The following is a 27,961-nucleotide window of genomic DNA, read 5'->3' as shown; positions in this document are numbered from 1 at the left end:
AACTATCTTTTTATTAAAACCGTCTTCTTTATTTTATGTAAAAAAAGACAGAACACATAAAATCATATAAATGCAAAAAGGAGAATAGACATTTCTCTCCATTTATGAATTACATTAGAAAGAATTAAGAACAAAATTTCTATTAGTTTTCTATGCAAGGTATAGTAGTAAACCAACATACAGGGATAGGCTGGCGGTTGAGAGGTTAAGGGGTGTATTTGAGTCAGAAGTGGTGCAACTTATAAACTGAAAAAACAAACATAAAGCTGTTTGAAGAAAGCGAGCAGCAGGTGCCAGTGTATGTGCATACTGTGTATATACTGTATATGTGTCTGTAGGTTATTTAAGAGGAGCACCTTCAGGAACCAGGTGAACCATACTGTACTGGAGACATCATGGGTGGCCATCTGGCACCGGATTGGATTGCACGGATGCGGATAAAATAGTGTGATGAAAATTAAACATATGTCAAATTATAATTATGCAGTAAATTAGTCCTCTAGAGTTTGTACTTTGCATATGTGATGTGAGTTCTGTAGTTTTTTTGTCACTCATTGTACTTCCAGCGACGCTTTTACATGATGATATTTCTTTTGACAGTGACAGTGAAGAACTGGAAGGTACAATTTACGATAATGAAGTTTTACTGGACTTTAACCTGAAGTATGAATCTGATCTGCTGTTTACTAGGTATTTGTGCTGTTTGGTCATATGTGTATTTTGCGCGTCACAATTTTCAGATCTAAATTTTTCAAATAATTAGAAAATCATGATTCATTTCATGTACACTTCACGAATACTTACTACTTTGTGTTGGTATATCACATAAAATATATATACAGTTGTGCTCAAAAGTTTACATACCCCGGCAGAATTTTTGCTTTCTCTGCCTTTTTTTTCAGAGAATATGAATGATAACACCAAAACTGTTTCTCCACTCATGGTTAGTGGTTGGGTGAAGCCATTTATTGTCAAACTACTGTTTTCTCTTTTTAAATCATAATGGCAACCCAAAACATCCAAGAGACCCTGATTAAAAGTTCACATACCCCTTTTCTGTATTGCCCCCTCTAACATCAATGACAGCTTGAAGTCTTTTGTGGTAGTTGTGGATGAGGTTCTTTATTTTCTCAGATGGTAACGCTGCCCACTCTTCTTGGCGAAAAGCCTCCAGTTCCTGTAAATTCCTGGGCTGTCTAGCATGAACTGCGTGCTTGAGATCTCCCCAGAGTGGCTCCATGATATCGAGGTCAGGAGACTGAGATGGCCACTCCAGAACCTTCACTTTGTTCTGCTGTAGCCAATGACAGGTTGACTTGGCCTTGTGTTTTGGATCGTTGTCATGTTAAAACATCCAAGTACATATAACGAAAAACTTGGCACTCAACTTTGGATGATTGTGAAAATTTTAATGCAGTCCAAAATAACGTTTTGGGCCCAAAATGGACCTTCATCAAGTACTGCAACAAACGTACCAAGAACAATGATTAAACATAATATCTCAGAAAAAAAGAAAATATTGAACATGAGACAAAAAACAAAATTAATAGCCAATTTGGCATAATATGTGTGCTCAAGGTATCAGAAGAGAGGAATTAGGATAAAAGAGAGGGTATGGGGATACCTACCCGACTGCTCAGTGTTGATGAAATCCAATGTGTTAGGACTGAAAGAAATCTGAAATATGAAAACCGAACCTAAGTATGGTAGTCATAAAGACTAAAATGGAGGTGAGTATCTAGGGTAAGTCAATGTACGGTATAGACAATTGGTACACCTTCTCGAGGTACAATTAAGTAGTTAATGGATATGATGATCCTGTGTGAACGAATGAGTAAAACTAAGGTCCCGTATTGCGTGTGAGGGATGTAATTCTGAAATAAATTCAAAGTAGTGGCACCAACTAGATTGCTTCAGTGTGATAACTAGAGGTTATGAACATCCACTATTACGGATGTAAAAGATATCTGTAATAAAAATTTATGTAGGCAAAAGCGTTAGAAAAAGGGGGAGAGGGTAGGTGAATGCGCATAATGCTTACATTTTGGACAGTATAAAAGTACTTTAATGTGTCCCAATGGGCTTGAGAGGAGACAGTCCACTTATTGGACTGTAGAATGTCTCTATGTATCCCTATATGAGGGTATCCAATCCGTCCTAAAATGACAATATATAATTAACATCGGAGAGAGTAATTGCATGTATATAGCGCTGGAAAAAAATTTTCCTTAATATATTTACAGGCAGTCCCACTATGTCCCAGAGGAGCGTTTGCGTCTGCCCTGAGAAAATGATATACCCAATTAACGCCAAGGGTGGTTAAAATATAATCTGAACTAAGTATATATACAAAAAAGAGCATGGTGTGTCTTACCAGTGGTAGTTCAGTGGGTGACGTGTCTGGCTTATCAACGCAGTAACCACCGCTTGTTGGAGCAAGCTGTAGCGTCTCAGAGACGCTGTATAAATGGGAGGGGGAGGGACATGTCAGTGTGCTGGTATAGGAAGCGCGTCACCGGAAGTGACGTCATTTGCGTTCCACAGGGCTCCAGCTTGCGTTTCAGGCGCCATATTGGTTCAATGTAAGCTTAATCAGTATGTGAGTAATGAGAATATAGCGCTGTGTGCTTAAAGAGAATGGGATCTATGAGGCAGTCGAACAGGGGGTAAGAATCCAGAGGTCCTGAAGGATGAATCAGGTAGAGAGGTTGCGTGATGTGTTCAATAAAGACGGCTCTGTGTGAGAAAAGACATAAGTGTTAATACAATGACCATAAGCGCATTGGGTAATAGAAACATACTTTTGTAAATATTTTAAGAATATTTCAAGAATAAGGCAGAGATTTGGCATAGCTGTTAGGCAATTATGTTGTAATATCCACATTTCACAATAAGGGGGTTTAATCCAACCAAGAGATATACATGAAATAGTACAGTACCAGAGGATATAGTATACAAAACAATCATATAAAGGAATGCAAGTCGTACTCTCTATTCATCTCCTTAGGGGAAAAAGTTTGTAATTGGTGGATCCAATAAGACTCTCTCTTCTTCAATAATTGGATCCAGTTCCCCTCTCTCCTGGAAGTTGAGATGTGCTCAATGACCTGATATTTCAATTGGGCTATGGTATGCCCCTTGGTGATAAAATGGAACGGAACCGGTAACAACATATTTTTGCAATGGATAGTGGATTTATGTTTTGAGATGCGGTCTTTTATGGGTTGTGTTGTTTCCCCTATATACAATAGACCGCAAGGGCATTTTATAAGGCAGACCACGTAGGATGAGTCACAAGTGGAATAATCTTTTAATGTGTATTTTTTTCAGGAGTGAGGGTGGTAGAAGGCATCACCTTTTAAGATAAGATAATCCTTTAATCCTTTTAATACATTATTGCACTGATTACAATGCAGGCATGGGTATGTGCAGACCTTAGGTGTATGAATAAACTTCTGTGTGGATAACCGTATTTTAGTGCCAATATCTGCTCACACAAGTGAACCTCGGATGTTGGAAGGGAGTTTGTAGCATGGCAGAAAAGGGTTGTGGAACTCACTGACATTCGGATGTGCTGTTTTGAGAAGATTCCAGTGTTTCATGATTGTGCGATGTAAAATGTGCACATAAGGATGGTACGTGTGTACCAGAGGAATCCGTTTTTCAACTGATCGACGTGGGGTATCAGAAGGTTTTTTGGCCTCTGCTAACAGTGTTGAGGGGTAACCACGTTTCCTAAATTTCACCTGCATTTCATTGATCATTTGTGCACTCTTAATAGGATCAGTGACAATTCTCTGTACCCACCTGAACTGTGACCTAGGAATAGATTTTTTTATGGATAGGGGGTGAAGACTGTTATAATGAAGAAGGCTATTTTGATCAGTTGATTTGGTGTATAAGTCAGTGCTAATATTGCCATGCTCATCTTTGAGCACCAAGGTATCCAAGAAACTCACTTGTTCATTGTTATAGGTCATAGACAAGCTTGGCCAGGATGAATTTAATTTAGAGAAAAATTGGTTAAGGGAATCCAAAGTACCGGTCCAAATACAGAAGATGTCATCAATAATCTTTTCCAGAAGAGACAATGGGATTTATAGAGGGGGTCAGTGTAGACCATTTCCTTCTCAAATGCAGCCATGTAGCTACTTGCATACGGCGGTGCTACATTCGAAACGTCCAAGTACGTCCCATGCGCAGCTTCCGGGCTGATGATTGCAAATTTGCCTCTTGTATTTGCTGATAACCTGCTGCATTCATCGTTCCTTCAACGTTGACCAAGTTTCCTGTGCCTTTGTAGCTCACACATCCCCATAACATCAGCAATCCACCTCTATGCTTTACAGTAGGAATGGTGTTCCTTTCATCATAGGCCTTGTTGACCGCTCTCCAAATGTAACGTTTATGGTTGTGGCCAAAAAGTTCAATTTTGGTCTCATCACTTCAAATTACCTTGTTCCAGAAGTTTTGAGGCTTGTCTCTCTGCTGTTTTGCGTATTGTAGGCGAGATACTTTGTGGCATTTGTGCAGTAATGGCTTTTTTTCTGGCGACTCGACCATGCAGCCAAGTTTACTTCAAGTGTCTCCTTATTGTGCATCTTGAAACAACCACACTGCTAGTTTTCAGAGTCCAGTATCTCAGCTGATGTTATATATGGGTTTTTATTCGCATCCCGAACAATTTTCCTAGCAGTTGTGGATGAAATATTTGTTGGTCTTCCTGACCATGGTTTTGTTTTTACAGAGCCTCTGATTTTCCATTTGTTAATCACAATTTGAATGCTGCTGACTGGCATTATCAATTCCTTGGATATCTTTTTGTATCCCTTTCCTGTTTTATACAGTTCAATTACCTTTTCCCATAGATCCGTTGACAATTCTTTTGCTTTCCCCATGACTCACAATCCAGAAACGTCAGTGGCTGGATGAAAGATGCAAGAGTCTGTCTGGATCCCAGAAACTCACTCAGCTTTTATGCACACACACTGATTACAAGCAAACATGTCACAGGTGAGGATGTTACCTTTAGTAGCCATTCAAACACATTTATGTCAACTTCTATGCATGTTATCAGGCCAAAATCACCAAGGTATGTACATTTTTAATCAGGGTCACTTGAATGTTTTGGGTTGTCATTATGATTTAAAAAGAGAAAACACAGTAGTTTGACAATAAATGACTTCACCCAACCACTAATCATGAGTGGAGAAAAGGTTTTGGTGTTATCATTCATAATCTCTGAAAAAAGGCCAAGAAAGCAAAAATTCTGCCGGAGTATGTAAACTTTTGAACACAACTGTATATTAGTAAAGATGGGAGGTAGATTTGTGATTTGAGTACACTGCAGTGCGGATTTTGCTATTAAAGCCAGTTGATGTAGGATGATAATGATAGAAGGGACTGTAATGTTACAGTAATTCTTTTCTCATTAGGCAACATTTTGGTGCCACGTGCCTCTTCGACGGTCCTCCTCTGTCACAGTATCCACTGCTTTAGAAAGAGACGTAGATAATTGCTCCAGATTATGTGTCACTGGCTCTTGGAGCTTATTTCAACTCATTTCATTTCTTATGAAGAGACACAGAACTCCAGAAAACTTTGGGTGACCCTCAAATATACTTGGAACATGCACTGTGCAGAAATGATAGGCGCTTTTATCGGGAGCCAGAAGGAGAGAAGTCTGTGAGGTGTCTGGCTGTGCATGTCACACACTTGTCATATTAAGTCACTTTTATTACCCGGACGTATATCAGGCCGGGACATGTGTGGGCGCTGCAGAGCTTCTTGTCTAGTCAGTTGATATAGACTTCCATTTGTTAAAATCTGCTGTGATGAATGAGCCTTTTACTGTGACACATGGTTATGATTAAAATCTAAGGAAGGAGAATGATTGGGAACAGTCCTGGATCTTTCTCTCGTTGTCTCACTTTCCTAGCTCAGGTGTTTCCACAGAAGCTTGATGTTTGGTGATCATGACAAAGACCTGACAGCTTTCCTGTTATTGCAGATATTCCAGCCTCGACCAGTATGAGATCACCTCTCAGGGGTCATCGGACAGATACAATGCAATTGGACCTCCATTCAACTGGACTTTTAAGGCAAGTAACTGTGATAAAGAGATGAAGTCAGTTACTGAGATCAAACAACCAACCAACAACAACATTCATAACAGAAGACTAAGGCCAAGTTCACACGTTCAGTATTTGGTGATTTGTTTACCTCAGTATTTGTAAGCCCAAACCAGGAGTGGGTGATAAATCCAGAAGTGGTGACGGGTTTCTAGTATACTTTTCCTCTGACTGTTCCTCTCCTGATTTTGGCTTACAAACACTAAGGTATAAAACTCAACGCGTGCACGTGGCCTTACGGTGAAATAATAACATTACGATGAAAGCCTTTGTGATTGATTACCAGGACCGTTCTGTGCATCTCTCAGAGCCTTAAAGGGAGCTTGCAAATTGCATCTCATCAGTAGGCAGGATGTTGTTAGAGCAGGGTGGGTGGGAATACGGCTGGGTATTTGGGCCGCATATTGAAAAAAATTGTATTTGGAGGGCAGCATTCTTTTTCAGGACAAAGCGATATTTTTAATGATACCTTTTTTTTTTCTATACACCTTTTGATAATTTTTTTTAAACATTTTTTGTAATGTTTATTTTAGTTTTTTTAAATGTTATTCATTGTATTGGTTATTGTACAAGTTTATAGCTTGGGTCGTTACGTATGTGGTAATAACAAGCGTGCACTTTTTTGGTTTACTTTAGTTGATATATAAAACGGTATTTTTAGTGGCAAAATATTTTTTCATGCTTTATTTTGAATTTCTTTTTAGATATTTACAATTTTGTTTCCCCCAATTGGTCACATACAGTAATATTGTCTTACAATCAGCACCATATAGTAATTCTGGCAATGACACATCCTGACCCATTCTTGCAGTAATGCCCTATCCTGGTCTTCATCTTGTAGTAATGTCCCCATCATGTCGTAATGTGACCATCCTAGTTCCCATCTTAGGCCGGGGTCGCACTTGCGAGAAACTCGCATGAGTCTCGCATCTCAATACCCGGCATTGCCGCCGGCACTCGGGACCGGAGTGTGCGGCTGCATGTATTTCTATGCAGCTGAGTGCTCCGGTCCGAGTGCCGACGGCAGTGGCGGGTATTGAGATGCGAGAATCATGCGAGTTTCTCTCAAGTGTGACCCCTGGCCTTATTGTAATGCCCCATCCTGGTCCCCTTCTTGTACTTATTCCCCATTGTGGTTCCCTTCTTGTGGTAATGTGACCATCCTCATCTTCATCTTCTAATAATGCCCTATATTATTTGGGCCCAATGAGTGGCAGTATTATATTTAGAAGTGGAGGTAGGAACAGTCAGAGGAGACACCAACAGAATGGGAAATCAGATTGAAGTGGTTGTCCCACCAACTGTGTAATGGCTGTGTCTGACCGTGTAAGGACATGGTCTGATCATATCACATCACCTGGGCAGGGGAGGAAAGAAAAGAGTATACAGACATTATTGTACATGAACACAGCTTCTGCTTTCTCTGAAAGGCTAATATAAAATTCTAAACCAAAGTGCACTGCATTTTAGATCCAAAATTTGGGCTTCTTTCCGGAAGATGTCACCATTAGGATCACCATCCCAGTTGCTACTCGTGGTGGAAACCGTTTGCTTCTTTTACAAGAGCTAGTCAATGACCAGGTACAGCAGAGCTTCTAAACATGAGAAGATTCCTGGGACATCACATCTAAATGTCTGCACATTATTAACCTTATGTTATCTGATACAGGGGGATGAAAGCTGCACTGTCTGGGGTAATAGTACAGATTACAGAAGGAAGCCTTCTGAAGAGGACCTTACCCATGTGCCACAGCTGGTAATGTCTCCATCCGTTACACTATGTTCACAATTTCAATTCTCTTTCAGCTTATACAATAGAAAAGCTCCAGACAGTGAACATATCCATAGCCCCATAGTAACCTGGCAGAGGTCAATGGGAAGGTCATTTTGCCCTGTATGGAGCAGGAATATAGTGGCATACCTGCTATTATGGGTGGGTCTCCCAAAATTATAATGTGCTGTATACCTTTTTTAACCCTTTAATACTCATTAAGAGTAAGTTCCACTTAATATGTTTATATATCCCAGGTTTATTTGTCCCAGGGATGTCACAGGCAGAGGAGTTGTGGCCATACGATCTGCAGCTTCTTCTGGCTATAATATGCTGCTGAAAAACCACTGCAGTTGCTGGAAGCGGGCGCCGATCCCAGCAGTTTAAATCCTCAAATGCCACATTCAGTAATGACTGTGGCATCTAAAGTTTTTCTCCACCAGCCCCACCACAGGGTCCTGATTGGTGGATATGGCAACTAGAGGCCTAATAAAGGCCTTTGGGACAGCCATGTGCAAAAGCTCATTATATTCTGTCAGAGGCAAATTTAGGCTGTGTGCGCACTTAAGTGTTTTTTTTCGCATTTTTTTAAGCGTTTTTACCGGCAAAAATGCTTAAAAACCGCTTACAAGAAGCATCCCATTCATTCTAATGAATTGTGCATTTTTTGTGCATATTGATGCGTTTTTTTCCGCGAAAAAAACGCATCGCGGAAAAAAACACAGCATGCTCATTAATTTTGTGGAAAAATCCACATTTCTAGCTATTTTCTATGAGACTGGGGACGCGCGGAAAAAAACACATAAAAAACGCGCGTTTTTTTACCAAAAAACACGCGGAAAACATGCGGAAAAAAAACGCGCGTTTTCTGGGAAGGAGTCCGATTTTCATGCAGAAATTTTTTGCATACGTGGGCACATAGCCTTAATATTCTGCCTGTCAGTAAAAGGGTAGGTGCACACAGTTGTTTTCTCTCCAAGCGAGTAAAACTGTCCGAATGTCCTAACGACAGAACATAGCATGTTGGTTGGTGAATTCCATTTTCTTTGGGTTTTATATGTGGATACATTGCCTTAAGGCCCCTTTACATTTAGCGATGCACCAGAGATCCCGACCACGATACGACCCGGTCAGGATCGCTGGTACATCGCTAAATGGTCGCTAGTGAGCTGCAACACAGGCAGATCTCACTAGCGATGCTTGGCAGTCGTTACTTACCTTTCAGACGCGGCGATCCTGACGTCCTCCGCCCGCATCCACGCATCGCTCGTCGGCGCCAGCAGGAAGCGCCCGACGAGAAATGGAGCTGCACGATCTCGCGCGATCAGCGACAGACAGCGGGGGAGCCGGTCGGAGGTGAGTGTCACACATAGCGATATCACTAGCAATATCGCTGCTGCGTCACAAAATCGGTGATGCTTTAGCGATATTGCTAGCGATATCGCTATGTGTAAAGCCCCTTACTGACCATATGATGTGTCCCGGACAAATACTGAACTTAATGCTATATTAGGACACAGGGCTCCTTACAAACAGCCATTGAAGTCTATGGGGTCTATTGTACCACATTATATATCCAGTTTCATGCAGAGATACATATTTTGTTTCTGTCCTATACTATATTGCACAGAGCCCCGTCATGCTCCCCTGGCTGAGGTATAGGGTTGGTTAGATGCATTCTGCTCATGCTGTCTGCCTTCTCATTAGCCATCCGCAAATATAAGGTGTCAGTTTGTGTCTTTTTCAGAATCACACTAACTCGGATGTGGTGTCCATTGAGTGCACTATGAGTCTCGCCTCCAATCAGGAGGGAACACTCACTCTTCATGGATATCTGTGGAGAAGATCTTTTAAAGTGGTAAGAATCAGCGGCTGGTGGGATAGAGGTTTGGGAGCTAAGACTGAGTTGGATCAAGATATGTATAAAATCATAGGTGAAATAAATGAAGATTGACTTTTCTGACTGTTAATAACATTTCTTTTACAGATGAATTTCCGCTCTGTCAGTCTGGTTAGTTTTGCTGCCTTACAACGAAAGTTCCACAGTCCTTTTATCTTTCGAGAGGAGGAGCCCAGCCGCCAGGTGACCATTTACATTATATATTGCTGGTATAGGTCCTGTGATCAGACTTATGAGGTTTTCGCAAGTTTATGTTATAATTTCACTAAGTCACTTATGGTGTGGGTTAGGTATTGTTCACACTAGTGTTTTGTATGCTTCTTTGATACCTACACTTTACATATTAAGAGAATATGACAGAATCTAGTGGACATAGTTACCGTAATTATCATGTGATTTTTTGTGTTTGGGCACTTTCTTTCCAAATAAAGCTAAGAGCCAGTATAAAGGCATACAGAGCTACTGTGGCTCAATACATGGGCGTACCCACCGTGGGGCAGGGAGGGCAGCTGCCCCCCCCCAAAAGCAGGGTCGCACAATGAAAGAACACCTGGCCGCGGTAGTGGAGAGCGAGTTTACTTTTCCCGCCGCCACGCCCCCCCATGCACCCCATCCTCGCCCTCCCAGAGAGATCCACCAGCCACCGCAGCCCCCTCACTGCTAATAAATCCCAGCAATGACATTGCTGGTCTGCTCTCTTCTGTGCGCACAGGACCTGTGATGAGGTCACAGGAGGGGAGGAGACAGGGCTCACATGATCAGGGGCCTCAGTGTTTGCAGGACTCTGCTGTGCTAGTTGTCATGGTGCTGGGTGAGAGTAAGTTTATGTGTGGGATCAGGAGGGGGTTTGCAGGGTGGATGCAGCAGAGCCGTGTGTGTACAATGTGTACGGAGCGGAGAAGTGTGTGTACAAGGTGTACAGAGCAGAGATGTATGTGTACAAGGTGTACAGAGCGAAGCGTGTGTGTACAAGGTGTACAGAGCGGAGCCGTGTGTGTACAAGGTGTACGGAGCGGAGCCATGTGTGTACAAGGTGTACAAAAAAGAGCCCTGTGTGTACGAAGTGTACAGAGCCATGTGTGTGTATGAGGTGTACGGAGCGGAGCCGTGTGTGTACAGGGTGTACAAAAAAGAGCCCTGTGTGTACGAAGTGTACGGAGCCATGTGTGTGTATGAGGTGTACGGAGCGGAGCCGTGTGTGTACAGGGTGTACGAAAAAGAGCCCTGTGTGTACGAAGTCGGCGGAGCTGTGTGTGTGAGGTGTACGAAGCAAAGCCACGTGTATGCAGCGGAGTCACATGTGTAGGAGGTATACGGAGTGGAGCTGCGTGTGAACGAGGTGTATGGAGCAGAGCCGCATGTGTGCAAGGTTTACGGAGTGGAGCCGTGTGTGTACGAGGTGTACGGAGCGTAGCCACTTGTGAACAAGTTGTATGGAGCAGAGCTGCATTTGTACGAGGTTTACGGAATGGAGCCATGTGTGTACGAGGTGTGTGGAGCAGCGTGTGAACGAGATGTATGGAGCAGAGCCGCATGTGTACAAGGTTTACAGAGTGGAGCCACGTGTGTATGAGGTGTACGGAGCGTGGCCGCATGTGAACGAGGTGTATGGAGCAGAGCCGCATTTGTATGAGGTTTACGGAGTGGAGCCATGTGTGTGCGAGGTGTATGGAGCGGAGCCGTGTGTGTACGAGGCATGCAAAGTGGAACTGTGTGTGTGTATGAGGTGTGCGGAGCCGTGCGTGTACAAGATGTATGGTGGGGGACAGTCCCGATTTTGAGATTCTGTCCCGCTGTCCCGGCCGGGAGCTTACTTTCCCGCGGACGCAGGAGTACACGGCGGAGCCCCGAGGAGCACTTTAAAACTCACACGGGACATTCCACCGGAAGTGACGTGCTGGAAAATGATCGGAAATTAGGTAATTTTGGGAGGAAATTGTGACGGAACCATGGAGGCACTTCAGGGAATGCTTCCGATCCATCACTGTGTCCTCCTCCGACAGCGCGGACAGCGGGATCGCCTTGGAATCGGGTATGCCAGCCATGTGAGCGGATCATGATATGTCCTGCATCGGGAGGCTCAGGTGGGCACTACAATGGGAGCTGCGCTGCTATAGTATATTTATAGAATCTTTCTTTATTTTTCTCTGTTTCTTTCTCTCTCGCTCTGATCTTTCTTTCCCTCTCTGATCTTTCTTTTTTCTTTCTCTATCTGTTCTTTTTTTTCTCTCTGTTATTTCTTTCTCTCTCTTTTTTTTCTCTCTCTCTCTGTTCTTTCTTTCTCTCTGTTTTGCTTTCTCTCTGTTCTTTCTTTCTCTTTGTTCTTTTTTCCTTTCTTTCCCCTCTTTTTTTCTCTCTGTTCTTTCTTTTTGTTCTTTCTTCTTTCTCTCTCTGTTCTTTCATCCTTTCTTTCCACTTTCTTTCTCGCTCTCTCTGTTCTTTCTCTCTCTGTTCTTTCTTTCCCCTCTTTCTTTCATTCTTTCCCCTCTTTCTTTCTTTCTCTTTGTTCTCTCTTCTTTCTCTCTTTGTTCTTTCTTTCTCTGTTCTTTCGCTTTCTCTCTCTGTTCTTTCGCTTTCTCTCTCTGTTCTTTCGCTTTCTCTCTCTGTTCTTTCTTCCTTTCTTTCCCCTCTCTTTCTCTCTTTGTTCTTTCTTTCTCTCTCTGTTTTCTTCTTTTCTTTCCACTTTTTCTCTCTCTGTTCTTTCTTTCTGTCTCTGTTCCTTCTCTCTTTGTTCTTTCTTCTTTCTCTCTCTGTTCTTTCTTTCGCTCTCTCTGTTCTTTCTTTCGCTCTCTCTCTGTTCTTTCTTTCACTCTCTCTGTTTTTTCTTTCGCTCTCTCTCTGTTCTTTCATTCTTTCCCCTTTCTTTCTCTCTCTGTTCTTTCTCCTTTCTTTATCTCTCTCTGTTCTTTCTTTCCTTCTTTTTTTCTCTCTGTTCTTTCTTTCGCTCTCTGTTCTTTTTTTCTTTCTCCTCTTTCTTTCTCTCTCTGTTCTTCCTTTCTTTCTCTCTGTCTCTCCTTTCTTTCTCTGTTCTTTCTTTCTTTTCCTCAGTATCAGCCACTGTGCCCTCAGTACCAGTCAGTGTGATCAGCAGTGCTAAATGGGTGCTGTTGGGGCGTGGATATGGTTGTGACTAGCTGTGAAATGGGTGTGGTTGGGGCGTGGCCTAAAATTTGCCATGCGCTCGACCATGGCTTTCCCCCCCTAGTTTTGACCCTAGGTACGCTCATGGCTCTATACAATATAACGATAGACACTTCAGCTGCAGTTTGGTGCCTCTATAGGACAATGTATTATGGCTTATGTATTACATGACAGAGGCATATGTTGATACAGCGGGACCCCATATACTTCAATAGATGCCAGATAATGGCAGAAATTATATGAAGCAATAATATGATTATGGACAAGAGCTCTATTACTAGGTATAATCCAGAGAATAATTATTAAGGTGCTGGCTGTAAGGAATGCACAGGTGATGAAATTAATATTAACGCATCATAAATTGCCACAGGTTCTCCTCTGTGCATACTAAGGAAATCCTAAAAACATGATCTGTTGGGGTCCCTGAGGACTGGAGTTTGCAAAACACTGTACTAAAAGAATAGATTGAAGATAGAGATGAGCAAATTGATTTGCAGGAGCCTGGTCCAGCAGTCAGGTCAGTACACTGTGGCTACTGGTCAGGAGCCCAGAGAGCCACCTCCTACCTGTCAGCATCCACCCATGGCTCTTCTTCTGATTAACTGACCTGACACATTGTTGTGGCGTGACTCACACAAAACATTGCATCAGGCCAACTAATCAAGAGAAGAGCCATCCGTGTAGGCCGGCAGGTAATAGGTGGCTCTAAGGGGTCCCATCCAGCAGCAACAGTCTACTGACCTGACCTCTGGAACAGGCTCCTACAAATCAATTAGCTCATCTCTAATATAAGATACCAGGAGCTCTGCTGTGGTCATTAGTGAGTAAACTCTACACCAATACCTTTTGTACAGCAAGAGAAAATGTATCACAAAAAATCATACCCCTCATTGCAGGTTTTCTCCACTGAATGACCCTTTAATAGCCAGCTTTACCGTAGTGAAAAATGTATGAAAGTTGTCTATAAAACTGGTGTCATTCTGTACTTTTGGTTGACAAGGGTTTGTTAAAGTATTCCGCAGTAAAATATGGAAATATGCTGTGATTCTGGGTGCAAAAAACAGAATCCTTTTGACTTTTTAATTTAAAAAAAATTAATTTATTTCATTTTGGAATCAGCAGAATATGTATAAATGTTTAATGTATTTCGTTCAGTCATGCTGCTCGATTGTAGGGACATCCATATTCCATATATCATTGTATTGAGAAATCTGACTTTGGCATATAGTATAAAAAACGCCATAGAAGACAGAATTACAGTACTAAGAAAAACACAGGATCTCACTGCCTCCTACTGGAGAGCACATCCATTTACCTTGTGCTTTTTACTTTAGGTCTTTCTTATGGCGCTTAGAAATGTGCTTCTTATTTAACTTTACTTGCACTGACCTGAAAATACCTAATTGATTTTTTTTATAGATCACCTTTGAAATTTCTAAGCAGGAAGAGTGGGAGGTTCCAATATGGATCATAATCAGCAGTACAATAGGTGGGCTCCTGCTACTGGCGCTCCTAGTCCTGGCTCTGTGGAAGGTAAGCCGCTGTCATGCTGAAGCCAATCTGCTGTCCTATATGAAGTTATGGGTTTTACCTTTAATTCATGGTCACATCTTTGTATTACAAACTCTATAAGAATATAAAAATGCCATATATACATTTCAATTATTTTATTTTGGGTTTCTTAATTGATTTAATGCTAACGACGAGCAATGGGTATACAGTGCATTGCAAAAGTATTCGGCCCCCTGGAACTTTTCAACCTTTTCCCACATATCATGCTTCAAACATAAAGATACCAAATGTAAATTTTTGGTGAAAAAACAACAACAAGTGGGACACAATTGTGAAGTTGAACGAAATTTATTGGTTATTTTAAATTTTTGTGGAAATTCAAAAACTGAAAAGTGGGGCGTGCAATATTATTCGGCCCCTCTAACGTAATACTTTTTTTGCGCCATCTTTTGTTGCGATTACAGCTGCAAGTCCCTTGGGGTATGTCGCTATCAGTTTTGTACATCGAGAGACTGAAATTCTTGCCCATTCTTCCTTGGCAAACAGCTCGCGCTCAGTGAGGTTTGATGGAGATCGTTTGTGAACAGCAGTTTTCAGCTCTTTCCACAGATTCTCAATTGGATTCAGGGCTGGACTTTGACTTGGCCATTCTAACACCTGGATACGTTTCTTTGTCAACCACTCCATTGTAGATTTTGCTTTATGTTTGGGATCATTGTCTTGTTGGAAGACAAATCTCCATCCCAGTCTCAGGTCTTTTGCAGACTCCAACAGGTTTTCTTCAAGAATGGTCCTGTATTTGGCTCCATCCATCTTCCCATCAATTTTAACCATCTTCCCTGTCCCTGCTGAAGAAAAGCAGGCCCAAACCATGATGCTGCCACCACCATGTTTGACAGTGGGGATGGTGTGTTCAGGGTGATGAGCGGTGTTGCCTTTACGGAAAACATATCATTTGGCATTGTTGCCAAAAAGTATGATTTTGGTTTAATCCTACCGCAGCACCCTCTACCACGTTTGAGGTGTCTCCCAGGTGGCTTGTTGCAAACTTTAAATGACACTTTTATGGATATATTTGAGAAATGGCTTTCTTCTTGCCACTCTTCCTTAAAGGCCAGATTTGTGCAGTGTACGACTGATTGTTGTCCTGTGGACAGACTGTCCCACCTCAGCTGTAGATCTCTGCAGTTCATCCAGAGTGATCCTGGGCCTCTTGGCTGCATCTCTCTGATCAGTCTTGTCCTTGTTTGAGATGAAAGTTTAGAGGCACGGCCGGGTCTTGGTAGATTTGCAGTGGTATGATACTCCTTCCATTTCAATATGATCGCTTGCACAGTGCTCCTTAGGATGTTTAAAGTTTTGGAAATCATTTTGTATCCAAATCCGGCTTTAAACTTCTCCACAACAGTATCACGGAACTGCCAGTTGTGTTCCTTGGTCTTCATGATGCTCTCTGTGTTTCAAACAGAACCCTGAGACTATCACAGAGCAGGTGCATTTATACGGAGACTTGATTACACACAGGTGGATTATATTTATCATCATTAATCATTTAGGACAACATTGGATCATTCAGAGATCCACAATGAACTTCTGGAGTGAGTTTGCTGCTCTGAAAGTAAAGGGGCCGAATAATATTGCACGCCCGACTTTTCAGTATTTTAATTTCCACAAAAATGTAAAATAACCAATAAATTTCATTCAACTTCACAGTTGTGTTCCATTTGTTGTTGATTCTTCACCAAAAATTTACATTTGGTATCTTTATGTTTGAAGCATGATATGTGGGAAAAGGTTGAAAAGTTCCAGGGAGCCAAATACTTTCGCAATGCACTGTAGGCTAAAGGGCATGTCACACTAAGAGATATTGCTAGCGATATCGCTATGTCTGATGCCTACGACCCGCTCCCCCGCTGCTTATCGCTGATCGCGCGAGATCAGGCTGGACTGTTTCTCGTCGTCAGCTTCCTGCGGCGCTTCCTGCTGTGACGACGAGCGACGCGTGGAGCCGGGCGGGAGGACGCAGGATCGCCTGGTGTGACAGGTAAGTAGCGACCCCCTTCCCCAGCGATGTCGCTGGTGAGATCTGCCTATGTGGCAGCTCACTAGCGACCACCTAGCGATGCACCAGCGATCCTGACCGCGTCATATCGCTGGTCTGGATCGCTGGTACATCGCTAAGTGTTACAGTACCCTAAGGCCTGGACACTAAGTATTAAATTACCATACTGGTCCACATAAATTGTGGCCAAAATACAAATAAATATACAAACCGTATGCAACAGCCCTCTGTAATTAAAGAATACATGAACTCCATTATAGCTGCAAATGTATAAAACGTAAGACTGTTAGATTAAATTGTACAGTATAAGCCCACTCATCTGTGCCAAAGTGACCTCATTTCGGATGGGGCTCTAAATTCCACAGATTCACCTCCCATGTGCCTGGGCATCAAATGAACATCAGGATTCAGATAGCCTTCACTCTAATTAAAATTTGGGATCACCTTGTCGCTTGTGGATGGCCAATACAATTTTGATCAAAACTGTAATCTAAGAAACAGAGATGTTGTATGTGTGTAGCGAAAGTGTTAGGCTAGTTTCACACTAGCGTTCTTGGGCGCAGCGCAGGGCCGCCGCTAAGACCCGCCCCCTCCCGTCAGTTCCTCCTCTGATCGCATGAGGCTGCATGCGATCAGCGTATCCTATCTAGCATTGGATACGCTGATCGTGCGCTGACCTGCGCTGGTCTGATTTTGCTGGCGCTGCGCCCAGCGCACAAAAATGCGCTGTTACATTTTTGTGCTCTAGGCGCAGCGCCAAAAGGGCGCAGTTCCAGCAAAATCAGACCAGTACATGGTCAGCTCACGATCAGCGTATCCAACGCTAAATATAGGATACGCTGATCGCATGCAGCCTCATGCAATCAGAGGAGGAACTGACCGGAGGGGGCGCGGCCGGGGCTTAGCGGCGGCCCTGCGCCCAAGAACGCTAGTGTGAAACTAGCCTTATTTACATATTTATTTATAGCAGAATGTTGCTTAATAGTGTTTCTGTATATAAAAATTATACACCTAATGAATTATCCCATGTACAAATAGGCCATAAAGAAAGATACAATACCAGCTCCAAAACAGTTGTACACAAGGGCCAAAGTTAAAAGGTTAAATTTTTATTAGATTCATAAAAACAATAGAAGGCATATATAAAAAAAAGTGAGAGAACCACTGGTAAAACAATAGGTGGATACAGTAATAAATGACTACCGTATGTGCGTCACAGCAAGGAATAGTTAAGAGATTAAATACTGCTCATCACTAATGAACACTTATCTGCACATGTGACTCATAAGAAATCATAAATTACTATAGGCACAGTGAATCCTAACTAGCAGTTCATAATAATTTGTGAGTGTTTAGCAGTAAATACAATGCTAGAAGCCATTATACACATGCATAAATCATACAATGATTAAATCAAGCAAGACCCATCACAAACTGTAATATTCAAAGATGTTCAGAGGCATCCGGCGGCGTACATGTCAAAACGATGAATATTAACAAAGTTGCCAAAAGAAAAAATATTTTAACAGATGAAAAAATTGAATACCACTAGTTTTAGAGTCATGATCCTGTCCAGTGCCTCCAAGGACTAGAAGGCATATGATGGCTTGACTAAAGCAATGTCAAATAAATAAGGCACGTAACATTACCTCAACAATCAATTCAGGGATCCACCACACCCGACGCGCGTTTCGCACTGAAATATTTTTTTTGCAGGGGTTAGTATAGTTTAATAGTGTTTCTATATATACCTATGGCCACAGTCTAAGTGAATCGCTTATTAGTTTAATACTGTAGGTGTGCTGACCTTATCCTTTATTTTTTGCATTGTGCACTGGTGATGTGGCAACCTTCTGGGCCATGCACCCTATTTACCATCTTTCCCAGACTGTTTTTTTTAATTGTTTTAAGGCCATTCCCTGTTCTAGTCATCCTGAGTTCCTTTCAGGCATAGGCACATGGAGAGGCAAGTCTGCAGAATTTAGGGTCCCATCCAAAGTGAGCTCACCTTGTCACTGGTGAATGATTTAAAACATTTTAATCAAAACAGTAAACTGCGTACCTCAAGTTTTTTTTATGTGTATTGCAATAGTATAATTCATGGATTAATTTACTGTGGAGTGATATTGTATAGCGTTGTATATATAATTATGTAGACATTGGGATGCATATTGTTCTCCCACCTCCCTCAACACTAGTGGTTCCTTTATTTGGTTTTAATGCGTGAAATGGACAATGGCTTCCATTTCAATCTGTAGGAAACTATGTTATAGACAAGCTTATCTCCTTGGATGAGGAGCAGATGGAGAAAAATTGTCTCCTCCATTCTATCAAAGTGTGGAAAGCGAACTCTACTCAGATGTCATCCAAGTGTAGTCCGATGTTTCCCACGCACTCATTGACTTGCATGGCAGAGTGCAATCTGAATATTGGATCAAACTCGGGCATGTAGCAACTTTTTTTTTCCTTGGATAGACTCTCTCCAAGGAAAATATCGGACATGTGCACAGTCCCATAGTCTAACACTGGTCTGAGTGCGATCTGATGCTTTGTCGAATCGCACTCAGACCGAAAATACGTTTGTCAGCACCTGCTCTAATACAATATATACAAAATAGGTTGGGGTTAATGTACAAGTGCATAAGGGACCTGCAGATTCACTGGCAGCATCAAGTGTGCATAGTCCTGCTGCAAACGCTAAAAACCTTGGATATTTAATTGTCCATCACCAGTTGTCAGACTGGTGTCGATAAGTTCAGTTAAGTGATAGAACTCTGTGCAACAGAAGCCGACGGTCTCCGAGACTATAGAACATTAGCATCTATCTTTTGGTCATGTATAACTTGCTTTTCTCTAATGCAGCTGGGATTCTTTAAACATAGCCACCATGAGAGAGAGGAAGAAGATAAAGTTTTGGAATGAAATTGCAACATCAGAATAAGACTCTTGGCCCACAACCTGTGCCACTACATATATGTACCAACCCAAGGGGCCCAGAGGGAGAAGCTGGCTGCAACTCTGAGAGCGGAAAACGAATGGACAGAAGCAATAATCTCAGAAAGGCCGACTTGCACAGAGCTGAAGACGAGATGGTAACTTGAACATTACCACCAGATGCTGCCTCAGGGAGTAGGCCGACCGGCTCCTGCTTCCTCTTTGGCCTCTATATTTATTTCTTTCTGACCTGAACTTACAACCAAAGACTGAACTTGCGTATTGTGACAGGTTCTGCTCAGGGATCAACCTATCAGTCACTACCAAAAGGTGGAGACCACTGCCTGTCTCCCTGGAAGTCATGGTCTATACCTGAAATTACTATCATTATTACTCTCATTTTATAGGTTTTTTTTGTTGTTGTTTCTGTTGAAAGACCACTGTAACATGGCCGGGGAGCAGGGGATGAGAAACCGCAGTAATTTTCCTGATAAAATGACAGAAAGTAGGATGAAAATGAATGTTAAGATAGCAGTAGAGCCGTAGTTTACAATCATGCACTGATCACCTTCTGTAGTAACTCGTAGAAAATAACTGTTTCATGCTTTAGTTGATGACAATGTTCACAAGCGCAAAACTGGACTACTTATATATTATAAAATCGGTGCCATTTTATAACTTGCAGAAATTATAGTCACCAGGCTTCATGTTTAGAACTAGAGCAGTCAGATATTGGAGCAGTTTTTCATAGAAATGTATCATATTCCAGATATCATTTTTCCAGTGCAGGTTGGAAAGTAAAAAGCAATGTCTATATGGATGCAATTAGCAATAGATTCATAATTTGCATCAATACCTCCTACTCTTAAAGGTGCGGCCTCACGCACTCCTGGCCGAAACTCTGCCCATCCAAGGAGCGCCAACGGCTGCAGTTTTGTTCCACCACCAAGAGGACATTGACCACTGCAGGTAGCAGGAGTTTCGGCCACAAGGCTAGCAGCAGCGTGTGAGCACACCATAAGGCTGACTTCACACAATGTTCAAAAAGAGAAAAAAAAGCCAGCTCACCTGAAGGCATGTGTAGTGGATAGCCCGGACCACGTGCAGTCTTCACGCAGTAACCAAGGAAAAAGAAAAAAGGTCCAGCTTTGCAAATCCAAGTCCAATTTATTGTTAAAAACAAGTCCAAAACAGAGCAAAAAATGGTGTGTTCACATGAGTAACAAGTAGTAGATTACGCGTTTCGAACAATAGCTTGTTCTTTCTCAAAACACAATGTTTTTTGAGGTTTTTTTTTTAGCAGATTCGATCTAAAATCCCCATCAACATCCACTTCAAAAACTCTTGGAAAAGATGTGTAACAACTTTTCTGTTCATATGAGTTTATTGATCTAAATTTTCTCCCTAAAAAGGCTTTAAAAACTGCCCGGTGGATCGAAAATGTGTATGTCACTTCTTGGAAGCTGATCCTGAAGGAAACTTCTCCAAACTAGCACTGTCTCATCAAAAGGATGTTTCAGGACAAAATTATTCTATGTGTACACTGCTTCTTTTGTGGGTGGATTGCGCTTGGAAAAAAAAAACAACAAAAGTGCTCCATAGACTGAACAAAACAACGTTGCTGTGCACATATTCTTCTTTAAGTCACTTTTTTTTAAACCGCTTCAGGATTTGGAAACCCTGAAGTGGTTAAAAGAAGTGACCTATTCATTCTTCGGCATGTTCATCATGCAAGTCCACCAGCGAAGCCACCTCAGTCAAACGATCACTGTCATTTTCCTGAAGCGGCCGCACCTGGCAAACCTCGAGCGTTATGACGCCATGTGAACCTATACTCAGGGTATGTGCACATGGAGACATTGTGCTAAATTTTTGGAACGGAAACTGAGCAGAACCTCCATGTTTTTGAGGAATTTTCAGATTTTGAGAGCTTACGCTCAAAGTCCACTCCAAAACTTCATAAAAAAAACTATACACGGCATCTTTTTCAGGCGGGTTCAGCCTATTTTGCATAGTAATGTCAAAACGACATTGTTGTGCACGTTTCCATTTTTATGTCGTGTCTTTTAACTGCTTCAAGGTTCAGAAAGCCTGAAGAGGTTAAAAGAAGTGATCTGTCCATTCTTCAGGCAGCTTCACTCTCTATACTTGAAATTATAGAAAAAAATACACTGTCAGTGGAGTCGCCACAAAAATATCTGAACAGATGCCGGCGAAGTCGCTTCAGGAAAACGACCTCTGGCATTTCCCTGAACCGTCTTCGCCTTAAAAAACCAGGTGGGTTCCCTACTGTCTAAGAGATGCTATGTACATACCCTAAGGCTGTGTTGCGGAATTGCTGTGGAAATTTCCGCGGGAATTCCGCAACTCCCTGCCATGGGAAATACGCTAGAATTCCGCATGCATAATTCCCGAGAAAAACTAGCGTTTTCCAAGCGTAATTAGCTTGCAGAATGCTAGCGTTTTCCAAGCGATCTATAGCGTTTTCCAAGCGATCACAGTGTTTGACAAGTGTGACCAACTTTACTATTAAGGCTGCCTATGCGGCATCAGTAGTAAAAAGATATAAAGTTTAAAATAATTAAAAAAAATAAAAAATCGTGTTTTTCTCACCTTCCGGCGTCCCCAGGCCTCAGCGATGCTCCCAGCATCTTCCGGTCCCAGCGATGCCTTGCGACAATGACCTTTGATGACGTAGCGGTCCTGACGTAGCTTCCTGAAACATTTTTATGCTTGAAAAACTCGTCAATGTGATGTACAATAAAAATTATATTGTGGTGCTGTGTTAGCCAGAACAATATGAAAACTTGATGTAAATACTTTTATGCCCCAGAAAGACAAAAATATCCTAGGAGTGATACCTTTACATACACTAACTGCCTAAAAAAAAAAAAAAAACTGTGCTAGTCCGTGGGCAGACTGAGTTTTACTGAGGAGCTCAAAATTGCTTCAGGAAACTTTCTTTGTGGAGTTTTTGGTGGAGTTATTTTGTTTCTTTCCCGCACGTTTCTTTGCAGCCTATTGATTTGACAGCACAAATCATGGTCAGTATTTGCTTCAAAGAAGTGACATGTACTTTTCTTCCCACAAGACATTTTTTTAAAAAGGCTTTATAGGAAAAAAAAACTCAAATAATTCCTAATATGGACAACAAAGAAATAGATTTTTCAAAGCATTTTTAATAAGGATTTTGTAGCGAATTCGCTCAAAAAGTTGCTATTTAAGTTCCATGTGAACAAAGCCTACGATGTTCTAATCTACCAAATGTGTTATACCTTGTATCATAAAAGATTTTGTTAAAAGAATAATTGACAATGCTTTTTGTTCACATTTTTGCCTTTAAAAGTATTGCACAAAATTAGAAACAAAAATCACTTTGTACCAAAACAGCATTTTACCTACCAACAGGCTGAAAGCTCTGCCTCACGTAATTCATCAGAGTAGAGCTACAAAATCAGACACAACCTGTGCTCAGTGGTGGGGTGGGTTCTGGATGAAGGCGGCCATGTTTTCGAATTCTGTTCAAGCACTTCAAATGATTCATCTTAAGATTTCTTTGACGTGTTGGTGATAAATCTGTAATTTGTTCAAAATGAAAAAAAAAAGACAATTCTCAACACTTATTTTGAGTGCAGTATTTTTAGGTTATACTCGTAACCAGGCCTCATTTACATTAGGACCTGTCTAGGCTGATAAATGGGCTCAATAGCATCCACTAATAGATCTCCACTACATACATTGAAGGTATAGGTATTCCATGGGCCACTGCATGGTACCTCCATATGACGCCATTTTACGTAGATGTTTCCTCTAAAAACAGTGCTCCTTAATTCAGTGTCTGGTAGAGCACACCAGTTTTTGGGGGGGATTTAATATTAAAGTGTAAGCACATTATGGAAGTAAAGTTCTGTGGGTGTTGTGTTTTGGCAATGTCCAAGGAAAAGCTTGTACAGAACCATGAAATGGTCGTAGGTGTATGAGGCTTTGGGCCGGTTTCATGCGACCAACATTCATGGTCTGAACACCGATAGTAATGTCCGGACCAGCCATCGGTCACCTAATCCAAATTCAGTAGCCTCATGAGTATGTATAAGGCTGTTGAGTTCAGTTCAGGAGATCTATAGCCCGGCTGATCATCGTGGTTCACACTCAGTCAATGAATGTTAGATGTGTGAAAGCGGCCATAGAAAGCAGAAGCACAGGTGCATTTACAATGAAAAGTTATTGTGACGCTTGTGCACAATAATCATTCCTTCTAATCAGACTGCAAGATCAACTGAAGAACAAGCAAAATGCTAAACACTTGTTCATTGGGAGCAATGATCTTTTCGGTAGCACAACAGATTATTGTTCTCAACAGCACATCACCCTGTGTAAACAGGACCCTGTGCTGCCGAGGACAATGGCAGCCTAAGAGCACTGAATTAATCTTCTACAGTTCATTCAGTTCACATTGTGAACAGGCTTTTAAACGTCCGCCGACTGCTAGATATTTATCAGTGATGGTTTAGTGCCGCTGGTCAGTCTGTGTAACCAGACCTTCAGCCATGGTTTAAGCTGTACACAAAAGAAATAACAACACTAAAAAAAGTGATTTTTATCATCAATTTTTAACAAGAAAATACCGTAATTGTTTCAGACCAACAGATATTTCTCACATTATCCAGAACAGTATTTTCAAATGTGTTTGAAAAAATAAATTTGTGGATATGAAAATGTACAATACTTCTGTTGAAAGCTTTTCTTGATAAAGAAATCATTCACATTGTGGACATTATCTTTTTTTTTTTTTATTAATGCCTCATTCCTATCGTCATATTGTACAATGCCCAAATCATTACAGCTACAGCCTGCTTAAAGGGAATCTGTCAGCAGGTTTTTGCGGTGTAATCAGAGGACAACATGAGGTTGGGGTTAAAACATTGAGTTGTGTGCTGTCGTTTAGTTACACTAAAGGTTTTATCACCTTATCACCTGCTGATTACAATTGTCTGCATGCTAGTCTGACTCCGCCCCTCCTTTGATAAGCAGCTCACTGTTAATAGACAATATACAGAGCCTGGTGTAGGTGGGGTTAGCTTTCTCCTCTCTGCTACATGCTGCATCTAAAAACTCTGTGTCAAACTAGTGTTGAACAAACATGCTCGGGTAAGGTGTTATCTGAGCATGCTAACCGAATGTCTTTGGCATGCTCAAATAAAATATTCGAGTCCCCTCGCCTGCATGACTCGTTTCTATTCAAAAGCCGCAACACATGCAGGGATTGCATAACAAACAGGAAATCTTTGCATGTGTTGCGGTTATTGAACAGCCATGAGACATGCAAGTGAGGGGACTCGAGCATATTATTTGAGCATGTCGAAGATGCTCGGTCAGCACACATGCATGCTCGCTCATCACTAGACACAACTGCTGCACCCAGTAAACTAAATGATGCATCACTCCATTCAGGGTCTCTTTCTCTACATTATGCTGCTCTCAGATAAGGTAGCAAAAACTTGCTGACAGATTCCCTTTAAAGGGAACTCTTCTTCCCTGTCTCCAACTGGCACTGTTTGAAGAATGTAGTTTTATTCTGTAGCATTGTATATATTCCAATGAGACAGGACTAGTCCCGAATGACATCTCATCCTGGTGGGACCCATTTCTAAGCATGATTGATAACTTGCATGCAATACTCATTATAGTAGGACTGTTATGTCTTGTTGAGGACAGTAAAGGGACCTGACAGGTTCCCTGCAAGAAGGGATGATCTGGATGTCAATAATTTCTGTACAATTAGAGCTCAAATATTGGTTCGTGAGTTGCCAACAAACACCGTTCTAGTGCATGATTGTATACCAGGCAGCATGTACCGGATACAGTCACCAGTGCTCAGAACAGACGCATGATGAAGAGTGGGACAGATGGATGGCATTGTTTATGTCCGTGTTGTAATAAAGTAGTACCACTACAAGGACAATCGGGCCTCTCTTTCTATGACTGCTAGTTACCTGTTCTGGTGATGCAGAATGTGGGATGATACATGTTCTTTTGTATTTTGTGCTATTTAAAAAAAAAAAAAAAAAAAAAAAGATTAAATACTATTTAAAAACTTGTTCTCCATAACATTTATTATTCTAAGAAACGATACGAAAGTATGTTTGGTTGCATATGAAGCCTTGCAAGCAGTTTGCTTTGCGTTAATGCTTCTACTCCAGTCACATTCAATGCTGCATTTAAAAATTCCACTGACATTTACATTATATTAGTTCCAAACAAACCCTATTCCTGCTAGTGAGACCAGTCTTCAGCTGATCACCACCTTACACCATAACCACAAAGCAAAGGTGCAGCACTTGTGTCTTACTGCAGATAGGACAGAAGGGGAGGCGTCTGCTGCAGCCAGTTGTCTAACAGCCGCACACAACACAGTGAATAGAACATGGATGATCTCCTGAGACACACACAGATATTTTATATACTGTGTTTCCCAGGGGTTTATTTTTTAATGTTTTAAATTAACATATTGAGCACTATTTTTCAAAGACAGTGGAGTAACAGGAAAAGCAAATAGCAAGGTAGAGAAGAAAGGAATATAAGGGGTGATCAGATATGATTGGCAATCATGCTTTGAGTTGACACCACCAGTAGTATCCAGATCTATACAGTCTTGGTCGAAAGTATTTGAACTTTTGAAATTGTTCCAAAAAATGAAGAATTTCTCCCAAAAAATTATTGCAATGACACATTTTGTTATACACGTTTATTTCCTTGGTGTGCATTAAAACACCACAAAAAAAATGAAAAAAGTCAAATTGGACATAATGTCACAGAAAATCCCAAAAATGGGCAGGGCACAATTGTTGATAACCTCAACCTAATATTTGGTTGTGCACCCTTTGGAATAAATAACTGCAATCAGTCGCTTCCTATAACCATCCACAAGCTTCTTACACCTCTCAACTGGAATTTTGGACCACTCTTCTTTTGCAAATTGCTCCAAGTCTCACATATTTGAAGGTGCCTTCTCTCCACAGGTGTTTAATGGGATTTAGATCCGCACTTATTGCTGGCCACTTCAGAAATCTCCATCGCTTTGTTTCCATCCATTTCTGGGTGCTTCTTGAAGTATGTTTGGGTCATTCTCCTGCTGAAAGAGCTATGACCTAGGATGCAAACCCAGCATGCTGACATTGGGCACTACATTGCGACCCAAAATCCTTTGGTAATCTTCAGATTTCATTATGCCTTGCATACAGTTAAGGCACACAGTGCCAGAGGCAGCAAAACAACCCCAACACATTTTTGAACCTCCCTCATATTTGACTGTAGGTACTGTTTTCTTTTCTTTGTAGGTCTCATTTCATTTTCTGTAAATAGTAAAATGATGCGCTTTACCAAACAGCTCTAACTTGGCCTCATCTGTCTACAAGATGCTTTCCCAGAATGATTTCGGCTTATGTACATTTTAGCAAACTTACAGTCTAGCTTTTTTATGTCTCTGTGTCAACAGTAGGGTCTTCCTGGGTCTTTTGTCATAGCGTTTCATTTAATGCAAATGTCGGTAGATAGTTTGCATTGACATTGATGCACCCTGAAGGACAGCTTCAATTGCTTTGGAACTGCTTATTCACCATTCGGACTATACTGCGTTGCAACCTTTCATCAATTTTTCTCTGCCGTCCACATCCAGGGAGAATAGCTACAGTGCCATGGGTTGTAAACTTCTCAATTATGCTGAGCATAGTGGTCAAAAGCACATCAAGATCTCTGGATATGGACTTGTAACCTTGAGGTTGTTGATATTTTTCAACAATTTTGATTTTCATGTCCTCAGACAGTTCTTCTCTTTCTCTCCTTCATGCTTAGTGTGGCACACATAGACATACAATGCAAAGATTGAGTCAAAGTCTCCCCTTTTTATCTGGTTTCAGGTGTGATTTTCATATTGCCCACACTTGTTACTTGCGACTGATGAGTTTGGACGACTATTGCATGCTTACAACAGTTTTTTATCCACAATTTTGTCAGGCCCATTTTGGGGCAGCGCTGGGGGCCTAGGTTCAAATCCCACCAAGGACAACATCTGCAAGGAGTTTGTATGTTCTCCCCGTGTTTGCGTGGGTTTCCTCCGGGCACTCCGGTTTCCTCCTACACTCCAAAGACATACTGATAGGGAATTTAGATTGTGAGCCCCATCGGGGACAGCGATGATAATGTGTGCAAAACTGTAAAGCGCTGCGGAATATGTTAGCGCTATATAAAAATAAAGATTATTATTATGTCCAATTTTGCCTTTTCATTTTTTTCTTTTTTTTTGTGTTGTTCCAAACACACAAATCAAATAAACATGTATAACAAAACAAGTACAATTGCAATAATTTTCAGGAACAATTTCAAGGGTACCAACACTTTCAGCCATGACTGTATGTATATCTGTTTTGCTAGTTGTAAATTTCCCAGAATAATCCTGTATGAATAGGTTACTTTAAGGTACTGTCACACTTAGCGATGTACCAGCAATCCCG

At 41.5% G+C, this 27,961-nt stretch overlaps 1 protein-coding gene and 1 long non-coding RNA gene across 2 annotated transcripts in view; one reads left to right on the top strand and one right to left on the bottom strand.

Moving 5' to 3' along the window:
* ITGA11 (integrin subunit alpha 11) overlaps nt 1–25,413 on the top strand; it is a 243,032-nt gene extending 217,619 nt beyond the window's left edge. Inside the window, exons 23-30 of the mRNA XM_073568948.1 lie at nt 601–690; nt 6,011–6,101; nt 7,602–7,712; nt 7,801–7,887; nt 9,650–9,760; nt 9,890–9,985; nt 14,363–14,476; nt 19,380–25,413. Of these exons, the coding sequence (XP_073425049.1) occupies nt 601–690; nt 6,011–6,101; nt 7,602–7,712; nt 7,801–7,887; nt 9,650–9,760; nt 9,890–9,985; nt 14,363–14,476; nt 19,380–19,439 (760 nt within the window). The 3' untranslated portion in view covers nt 19,440–25,413. The remainder of the gene's footprint in view (nt 1–600; nt 691–6,010; nt 6,102–7,601; nt 7,713–7,800; nt 7,888–9,649; nt 9,761–9,889; nt 9,986–14,362; nt 14,477–19,379) is intronic.
* Nucleotides 63–27,845, bottom strand: LOC141084308 (uncharacterized). Its single transcript, XR_012230975.1, has 3 exons — nt 25,445–27,845; nt 20,520–23,027; nt 63–2,736 (listed from the first exon to the last, which is right to left on the bottom strand). It is a non-coding gene; the product is annotated as an uncharacterized lncRNA (long non-coding RNA).
* Nucleotides 27,846–27,961: the final 116 nt, after the last annotated feature.

The sequence above is a fragment of the Dendrobates tinctorius genome, unplaced genomic scaffold (genome assembly GCF_039654945.1).
Source record: "Dendrobates tinctorius isolate UK_male_01 unplaced genomic scaffold, ASM3965494v1 ptg000022l, whole genome shotgun sequence".
Lineage (NCBI taxonomy): Eukaryota > Metazoa > Chordata > Amphibia > Anura > Dendrobatidae > Dendrobates > Dendrobates tinctorius.
Note: the sequence above shows the minus strand (reverse complement) of the source record. Positions and strands in the feature narration are given on the sequence as shown.